The 10,619-nt window shown below is 31.5% G+C and overlaps 1 protein-coding gene across 11 annotated transcripts in view; it reads right to left on the reverse strand.

Annotated features, from left to right (window-relative positions):
- Positions 1 to 10,619, reverse strand: part of Sk2 (Sphingosine kinase 2) — a 295,374-nt gene that overhangs the window by 21,353 nt on the left and 263,402 nt on the right. For 5 of the 11 annotated variants that reach the window (XM_076538006.1, XM_076538003.1, XM_076538001.1 and 2 more), the window contains one exon: positions 1,322 to 1,461. The exons of 2 other annotated variants lie outside the window; for them this stretch is intronic. In XM_076538006.1, the coding sequence (XP_076394121.1) occupies positions 1,322 to 1,461 (140 nt within the window). Of the gene's footprint in view, positions 1 to 1,321; positions 1,462 to 10,203; positions 10,461 to 10,619 lie in introns of those variants that run through there. 4 more of the 11 variants (XR_013040097.1, XR_013040095.1, XR_013040096.1 and 1 more) reach the window with 2 other exon arrangements.

A 10,619-nucleotide genomic window follows, 5' to 3' on the forward strand; every position in this document is an offset into this window, starting at 1 on the left:
AATTTTTATTTTTTCGTATAGGCGCAATTTGAACAAAATGTTAAAAAACTAACCTTGCAATGAAATTAAATGAATACCATGTGTTCTTTTTTTTCAGAAATAACATGGAAAGTGGTCAAATAAAAGATGTTTCTAATTTCGCAAGACCTGAGGAAGTTTTCAAATCAAAATTAAATTAAACAATGAATTTTTAAAGTGACAATACATAAACTATTAACCTAATAACTTTCATAGATGTTTTACACGATACTTAAAAGATTACTTCTTAGCATTCAAATAGTTTTACTCCATACGATGTTTTAAATTAAAGGTTTTATTGAAAAATAGTAAAATAAATAACAAATATAATTTAAATGTAATTAAAACTATTACTGAAAAATGGGTTCTTTAAAGAGTATAGCCGATCTCAAAATCTCGTAAAAAATGATTATAACAAAAAACGGTTTCTCTCATTGAATGAAATTGTTCGTAATTTTATTATAGATAATCTCATTTAGCTGTTTCATCTTATATATTTTGTATAAATTAAACAAAATGCCATTTAAAAAAAAGTTTTATATATTTTCTTATATTAAGGTGCTGATCAATTTTCGTTCTAACCTATTCACTTCTAAATTATTGCAATGTTAATTTGCATGGAAACTGGTTTTAGATAAAAATGGGATAACCGAACACGTAGACAAATTATTTGCGTTAGTATACACCTACCATTTACTCTACCAATGTAAACTAGACTTAAAAGATTATTTACAGTAGCGTTTGCAGTATTACGAGAAACGCCAAAAGCGAACCTCGTACAGTTTATTTCGTAATGTGTATTTACTGTCTGCGCAAATATTTCGCTCAGTTGCCTATAATTCAAACGGAGCATCCCAGAAGTCGAATATTCAATTTATAATTATTTCTGCCTTAAAATCATAAATACCAAACTGAAGAGAACTATTCAATTTCTTTTAGCATGGAAAATTTGGAACATCTTATATCAAGGAAGAAAATCGAAAAGTTATAAAGTTTAATGGTTCAAAATTTTTGGATGGATTTAAATGTTGAATCACCTTTCAAAAGTAACTCAAAGTCAATAACTAAAAATCCGATGATAAAAATTTAAAAAAGAGATCAAATAGAAACTGTTTTAACAACTTATTCTTGCATCATTTCATAACGAGTTAAATTTATTATCATTAGCACTTGCAATAATTATTTCAATTGTTAAAATTCAGAATAACACGATAAAAGTTTTTTTATCGTTTAGCCAGCATTTCGCTTAGCCAGCAATAAATTAAAACATCACAGTGGTATTGCTTCTAATTGGACTATTTACCTGCAGCAAATTGGCTCGAGTGATTCCAGCTTTCACTATTACCAGCCAAATAATACCGTCCGCCAATTTGGCACGGGGTGCGAAGAAATAATCCTGGCCCAAGTGTGACTGATACGCCGCGTGGACCATGACGAATTCCCCTGAAATTTCAAATAGATACACACGTACTGTTTTATGTCAAATGATTATAATTGCACTTAAATTTTAAATTGAAGCGTCTTAAAAAATCAAGTATCACATTTTAATTGTGAATGTATCACAGTTACATTCGTCAAAGTATGGCCAGGGGTTAAGTTATACTTAAATACTGTAAATGTAGTACAGGACATCATAGTTCAATATGTGTATACAATACATAGATGTAATTTATACATATATGTACGTATAGAAAATTTTGTTCTGGTCTGGTGAAATGCTTTGTCGAAAGGGTTAACACGCTGACTATTATAATTACCGTAACCATATATCTGTTATGAAGTATAGAAGGTCACAGTATATACAGTAAAGTCTCGAAATAAATGAAAACAATTTATACGATATAAACAAAAAAGTTATAACACATCAAGATAACAAAAATGTCATTTATCCAGAAATGTAACACGATCTGGGTTCGGTATATCCGTGAAACAATACCAATACAACTATAAAACCTTTTTATTTTTGATTTCTTGTAGAAGAGGATAATGAGAGAAAAAGAAAGAGATGCTACAATTGTGGTTGTTAAAGAGATAAAAATGTTGTTGTCTTATTTACAATTCCAATACGTTGCTAATTTTTTTATTTTCAGTCTCTTTTTACAAAACTTTTTCCAACATATTTATGACATTTTCTTGATTAAAATGAAACTAAATAGGACACAATTCGGGACATGTGTACTTAATAATATTTTATTACAGTACAGTCTACGATTTTAGCGAAATGCTTGAAATTACACGGAAGTATGTTTATTTTTATCAAGAAAATGTCACAAATATGTTTGTAAAAGTTTCATAGAAAAAGAATTAAAAATAAAAAAGTTTGCTTCCTATGATAGTCCCAAAATGTTACTGTTTATTTTCGTCAATTCTTTCCTTCTCTCGCCGTCCTTTTCCTACGTTCGGCAAAACATTAATCAATATAGAAACTACGCGATACAAACGAAAGTTCAGACCCGAAAGATTCGCTTACATCCAGACTTTATTGTAGTTTAGTAAAATGTGAAAACGTTCGGGAATGATCAAAAGAATTGAAGCATAATGATCAAATGTAATAACGAAGTGAAAATTGCGGCCGTGTTATACGTAAGTAGAGGATATTGAAAACAATATACAACCCAGTTTTTGGCACGCAAGAGGCTGATTCAGATTTAAGGGACACACCGCCAACCCCACCTTGAATAGTCCCAATGCGATATTTAAATATTCGAGATGACCACTAGAAACGTTTACCAATTGCTGTTGTTCTTTGACTCAACTGTTGTGTGTGACCACTCGAACCAATAGTTCCTACCGCTGAAAATGCACGTGAGTCTAAGGTGTCCACTTTTCTATTCTGATCAATTGAGTCCATAATCCTTCCATAGTCCGATCAGACCCCTGAGTCAGCCTCCTGCTCACCAGGAACAGGATTGTCTACAGTACATCGCACTTATAGTCATAATTAATATCCTTATTCATATCCATATATACTAAATGTATACTAAAACTAGTGTTTACTTTGCCTCCCCACCATCGGTCCACAACACTTTATTTAAGGAAGTAATCTTTTACTACACTGCTCTGTTACTGTAATTTATACTTTTTACAGTGCACACTTTGTGTAAGTTGAATAGGCACAAGATATACAACTCACAAAAATATGAAGTTGTAATATACCCGTTAAAAACTTTAAAAATTGTAGAATTTTGTTTATGTATGTTATTATTTTTTAATAAAGTTCATTTTCAATAAAGTTTTTAATAAAGTTCATATGATTAATAATTTGAAGTTAATTTTAATATAACATTTTTTTAATTTTAGGTATGGAGTATATTGGTATAGTTTAATAGTAAAAAACTGAAACACCTTATATATATCCAACAATACATTATAACGGGCGAGAAGTCCATCAAGACCTCAAACACGTCAACCGCAATTTTGAGCTATATTGACCTACCCCATATCACAGGAATGTGATAATTGCATTTTTCTGATACGGTAACAGTTTGCATAGTTTACAGTTGTGACCACCGACAGACGTCCGTCATTACATATAAGAATTATGTGCTTAAAACAACTTTTATAGTTTAGATATTTTTGTGCCTATCCAAGAAGCTAAAAGAGCCTGATTATTACAATGACATATTTTAGGGTTGTTGAAATCGAAGGTAGTTCTCTTATTTTGAATATCGACTCATTTTTTGTCGGTCTTACAACACATGAAGGTAGTGAAAGTATGTCAGATATGATTGAATGATTTCTGACACAAGCAAGTGATATTAATTAAAAACATAGATATTTTCTGACACAAGCAAGTGATATTAATTAAAAACAAAAAATAGATAAAAAAAACAGAAGGAAAACAAAAAAATTATTCTTCTAATACAGATTAAAAATCTGTAGTGGACTGCATATAAGGTCCACTACTTACATTAGATATTATTTATAGATATTATTACATTAAATATTAGTTACTTAGATATTATTTATTTAAAAGTTTCAGAAGTATCGTAATAATAATGGTATACGCGGTTACTGTAATACGAAGGACAAATAGATCAGTAATGTTTAAGTACATTCGGCTTATGGGAATTGCGCTCACTATTCAAGGTCGTTAAAGATTCTAAAGGTAATTTCCGCCGGTACCATTAGTAAGTTTCAGACTCCATACCAAAATACTGATAATTATTTACAAAGCGAGAGTATGAAGCATTAGTTACCTACTTCCGAGAGTACTAAGAGTGTTATGTTACCTTGGATGATCATAAATGGTAAACTCAGCTTCCATAAACAGACTAAATGTAAATGTTGCTGATTTATTTTTATTTATATTGTATCTGAGTAATCGTAGGTTTATTCGAGTTCCATTTGTAATTCGTAACTTTGTCATAATCTTTTTATTTCCGAACATTTTTCTCTAATGGAAAGTTGTCGAGTATTCTGATATCGTTGGCCATTAAAACCATGGACACATTCTATGTAATTGTATGAAATATTGTATCTTTACGTTGATGTCATTTAAAAAAAGAAACAAATTTCTCAATTTCTAATATGATTTTAAAATCAGGTATTCATTAACATTACGCGGAATTCGGTAAAAATCATAGCGCATATGTATTTGTATCAATTGTAATAAATGATTATTAAATGTTACGCCAAAAACGGAAGAATCTGGTATTAAATTGCGCTGTTCTTGCCGACTATCGGAATGCAAAAATGAATAAAAAAATAGCAAAGAAAAAGTGATAGCACGCTTACAATATATGGGTACATATTTAATTTGAAAAGAGGATATGATTATTAATAAATTTGAAAATACAAATACAATAAAGCTACTTTTATTTTTAAGGGGTAACACCACTCTAGAATCTCTTTTCAGAGGGTTTATTTAACACATATCGAACTACGACAAAATAATTTTTGATTGTCATTTTCGTACAAAATGGAGGCGACAGAACCGATCGGCGGAAACAGCTTTTGTAAAAGCACTCCTACGGAAGGACGGATTTCTCGTTATGTATGAGCCGTGGGATAAAAAATCAAAAGAATTTATAATCCATATACAATTGATTTTGGAAGTACGTAGGGGTTTTTTGATTAATCAATTTTTGTGGAAGTTATGCGTTTTTTAAGGAATGAATCGACTTTTTGCATGAAAAATGAGCACTAAATTGTTTATAAAAAAAAAAGTTTACATTCAATCAAAAAACGGCTACGTACTTCCAAGGACAATATTGTTGTGCAGCTACTGTAAAAATTTCAGTTCAATCCATGCAGTAGTCACCGAGAAATCCGTCCTCCCAGTATGAAGAAACTGGTTTCGAGAAAAACGCGTTTGAAGTTTTATGAACATTTTGATCCTTAAATTCTCTGTTCACCGCTAATCTGCAATGCCTGTACTATACATTTGGCTATCCAGATCAGTGTTTGCCACCTTCTCTAGCTTTCTGGATACTTCTGTTTGTTTTGTAGATAACAAGTAAACTTATTAGTTTAAATGATAACAATAATACGAAAGCGATGAATTGCAACATACCGCGCGAGTACTCAGTGCGCGCTCTGAGGCGCTGCGACAAAATTGATAATTGAACCATTTAAAATTTGTTTTCCACTATGAATCAAACGGCATTCTGTTCTTAAGACCCTAAAGTATTGTTTTAGCAAAGAAAAAAAAATCGACTTTCTGAAAATCCTAGAGTGGTATTACCCCTTAATTCAATCATGCATTTTAATAATGAATTAAACTTAATTATTAGGTGTAATTTGTGATAAATTCTTTTATTGTAATAAACTTTTTAACAGTTAAGTATTTCCGAATTGCGTTACGGGTTTATAAAATGCACACTTGAATTATATCGATGCCGTTGTTAAATGAATATGTAATTTGTTATAAAATATATTTTAATAATTTCTCGCTGATGAATGTCTTCAAAAACGAATCCATTTATTAATACCTATTATTTTATATATTTCAAATATAATTTATTATTAATTTGTCGCTAAAAGAAAGTATATGCTGCTTTATCATTTTGTTTATTTTCAATCCAAAATACAGAGTCATTGCTACACGTCCAATTTTTTATATATACTTTGAGTCGCACTTTTCACATATGTCTCACAATTTTTCAATAGTCAAAATCATTATTACTGGAAAAGGGGCTACAATAAATGCTTTAGTAAATTCAGTATACATGATATTAAATTACACAATAAATTAAAAGCAAATTCTTTGTTTTTCAACAAGAATTCCAAGCGGCTTGAACGGAAAGTTCAGCGTAGGTCGTATACGCCTCATGCGGCATGGATCGTGCTAAATATATTAACATATTTGTTGTAAATGTACTACAATTTCGCCTTCTATATTTTCCTATTTAATCTGTCTACTCCGAAGGTAAGTGAGGTCGGGATAATTTAGTACCAGATTCTTTTGTCGTATTATTCACGTATTATTTAGCACAATTCAGAAAATTTAATCGCTTCTTACTTAGAGAAATTAAAGTTAACCTACGTGCTGATCGACAGTGTGTACATGTACCAATTCATTCAGAAATTAAGGAGTTTATGGTTTTCAAAATCTTCGATAACATATTTCAATTCATTGAATTTTGAATGAAAAGAGTAAGAGAATAATGATAAAATTATATATCACTATTATTTAATGAATGTATTGCCAGCTTGCACGTATTTAGCGTACGAACCATAAATTACTTGTTTTATTCAGTTAACACGTTTCGTGCTACACGGACCGTTGCGTCGGTTGCAGAGAGCTTTTATTAGTGACATAATTTACATTATGCAAAGAAAGCTGTTTCTGATTAAATTTTAAGGCAAGAAAGAATTAAACCGAAATGAGTTTTATGGTTAAACATTACGATATAGTAGGAATTCTCAAACTTTTATGGGTCAAGACATACTTTTGAAAACGGTAATTTTTTACAACATACTTGCTTTTAACACTAGACCTACCGCACCAGTGGAAATGACTGGTTTTACAATTTTACTTTAAAATTTCTACCTCATGTTACATTTTTTTCGCAATGGTGTAATTACTTTTGCAGCGACAACTGAAAGAATAATGTAATGAATGTTATTTTTCTTTATTTAAAATTAAAATAATTTTATATTTTGGCTATTTATACTAATACCGGTGAAAAAACTAGTATTTGTCAAAGTGTAGAAGAATCGCATAATCTGTTCATTGAAACTTATATTAATCAGTTTCTTTGTTTTATACAACTTTTCGCATGTTTTTATAATGATGATAATTATGTAGAAAATTCTGGATCGATAACGGTATTGATGCAAACACAATGTATTCGTTCGAAAGTATTTTCAGTTGTTCATTCAAATCTGAATGATGTAGAGTATGAAATGAAATTTTTGTTATGAATGTTCTGTTATGAAATTTTTTTTATGAAAATGTAAAACCAGAGTTAGAATGACAAGAAGCTCTTTTTCATAAAACTTAAAAGAATTCACTCCGTTCACGTAAATGATGTCAAATAGGGTAGTATAATAATAATAAGACTACCATAATTTGTAATATCTGCAAAAGATATATGTACATGCGAAAAGTGTACACTCAGGAGAAAACTACGTTCATAAGAAATGTGACATACAATTTTTTACACCTAAACATCTTTTTTATGTCAAAAAAAAAATTTGCATTACTATCGTTATTGAAGCATTCTTTTTTTAACAAAGTAAATACACGTGTTAAAAGGAAAGAGAAGAAGGAGAATTTAAATAAAAAATATCGCTTTACTTCTTATAAATTTTTTTGTATTTTAATATTTAACATGAATTGCTCAAAATTTATTTGCGATCTTTAAGTGAAATAAAATCCACACTTCAGGAATCTTTGCGACGTATTCTTTTACTTTATAGTCTGCGACAAAAATATAGGAATACCAGTATAAATTTGTTTTTCAAGTTTTATATTTAGAGTAAGCATGCAATTAAGAAATTTGAAATAACAGTCACTTTTCAATTTTTGTATGGAAAAAGTTTTTGATTAAAAAATTATACTTATTTAGAACCCAGTTATTAAGTATCAAAGAATTTTTTCAAAAATTTCTTTTAAAAAATAATATGACTACCGTGTATTAATTTTTAAGGCTATTCTTAAACATCCCCCCCACGCCCGATCTTGATCAAACTTGACACATTAATCGGGGGATGGGTGTTGAATATGATGATGCAATACCAATCTGCGGAAATGCCCCCTAGCGGAGATATGAAAAATCGAAAACTGCCATTGCCGGTCTCACGCAATGCCTATATAGTACTGTATCAATGCTGTCCCCATCACGATCGAATATTCCTCACCTCGAGAATCTTCGTCAGCCCTCAAATCTCTAACATCTAAGGGTGAATATCGGTTTCATGCTGTCCCTGGCTCGTAACGCTGTCACTTGCTTACACAATTGCTCTTCACTCGCTCACTCGCTTGCTCATTCACTTGCTCACTCACTTGCTTACTCACTTTCTCATAGCCTCATCATTCACCTACAAGCATTCATTCCGTTCACTTCATCATACAATGGTTAGGTTAGGTTAGGTTAGGTTAGGTTAGGTTTGGTTTTTCAATGTTAAATCATTTCATCAGTCTCTTTTTGCGATTCCTGGAAGATCATCTCGCTGATCGAGCTGCAAGGCCATTCCGAGCAAAAGAAACTACTTTTCTTGAAAAATCCCCCTCAACTCGGGGCCAATGTGCCCTTTCCCCATCAAAAGACTAATCCAAAGCATAGAAATGGTTTCTTCAATATCTTCGCTCTGGTGCGTTTCCGCATATTGGTATTGCATCATCATATCCAATACTCCCCCCACTACTGATCTGTGAAGTTTCATCAAGATCAGGCGTGGGGGGGATGTTTATGTCTTACCATTTTTAATTATTATTCTGATTACTAATACAAATTATGAATGATTAAAACTTTTCATTATTAATGAACATTATCTATAACAAAATAAATTAATTTTTCCTTCTATTGATCAATTTTAGTTTGATTAGTAATAACTATTATAGATGACTGGAAGTTTATTTCGGTTACTGATAACCACTATCGATGACTGAAAGTTCTTTTTAGAAGTCAGGTTTTTAATAATATTTTATCTCTCATTTTTTCGTTATTGAATTTATTTTTATTCGTAAAAATCACGGTGCCTCTCTACGAATTTTTCTTTAATATTAAATTCTTCGCAAATTAAAATCCTCTCTTTATTAGCGTATAATCTTTTCCTAACGACGCTTTTATGATAACTTTCAATTTTTAACCGACTTCGAAAAAGGTGGAGGTTACTCAATTCGATCAGTATATTTTTTTTTTTTTTTTTTTTTATTATTATTATTTTCTATGTGTGCCCGCCGATTACGCCTAGCTGGATGCACCGATTGGAACGAAACCTTTTGCATCTGGTAGGTTCTGACTCCCCATTGGTACCATTATCAAAAAATTTTTCATTTTTTAATTGCAAAGTGTTGTTATTGCAAGAAAACCGGCAACTTTTGAAATAAACTTTTCTCGATTTTAGTGCGCTTTTAATATCTCATCACGGACATGATTCTGAACAATTTTGTTCATATACAAATTTCGCGGAAAGCTTTAGTTTTCGAGATATTAATGAAAAATTGTTGAAAATTTTTGCAATCAACTTTGGACGATTTTAATGTCCTTTTAAGATGTTATCAGGGGCACGATTCTGAACAACTTTTTCCTTATCCGCAATTAAGGGGAAGCTTTAGTTTTTGAGTTATTAGCGAAAAACTATTGTTACTAATATATCGAATTCTGCGTACGCCTTCGTGTCTCTGGTGGTGTATGAGTCAACATGCAGTCGCCGATTTTCTACTGTTTCTACAAACACGTCTTGTCGGGCGAAAATCAGTATACATGTATAATAACTATTGTTATTGCAAAATCCTATTCTTTGGTATTGTTATGTAAGAAATGTCTCACAGTATACTATACAATTTTCCCCATTCCACTAAAAAGCGTGAAATAAAATAATTTTAAGAAAAAAAATACGCCGACTTCGAAATGCATTAAAAAGTATAAAATAATTTCTATTTCCTAATGAAGTAATTTCTATTTCATTCAATCATACAATTACGTAACAGATATGAATGAAACCTATTTACTCGTTAGATAGCATATTAAATGCATTTCAACCTTTTCGGAGGCGGCGCAAAATTAAAAATACCTCAGTATTTTCGCTCGCAGAAGGAAGCCAGCTGCCGCGTGATAAAGTCATCGTTCCGCCAAAGCCCCGCTTAAAGCCTCAATTTCAGACTTTTTTTTCTTTCTTTTGCATTTCGCATTTCTTTTAGTTGTGTGTCCATTTATTAGTAGTGCGTTCCATTCTTTTTGCTATTTTTCTGTTATTTTGTATTCTGTGAGTGTGTGTGCCTGCGTGGATTTTTCGTCGCCGCCACAGCGTGGATTTTTTTTGGACACCTCCTGCGCAAAAAGGTAGGAGTTACCTCCTTACCCATTATTTTCTTTTGTATTATTCATTTGCGCGTGGGCGAGGGCGATAGGACCCCTGGCCCCAGTGACGAGGGCCCTAGAGGCCGCGAACAGTCTACCACGACACCGTTCCCCCCCTTGCTTTATCTC

This window comes from Megachile rotundata, chromosome 12, assembly GCF_050947335.1.
Source record: "Megachile rotundata isolate GNS110a chromosome 12, iyMegRotu1, whole genome shotgun sequence".
Classification (NCBI taxonomy): Eukaryota; Metazoa; Arthropoda; class Insecta; order Hymenoptera; family Megachilidae; genus Megachile; species Megachile rotundata.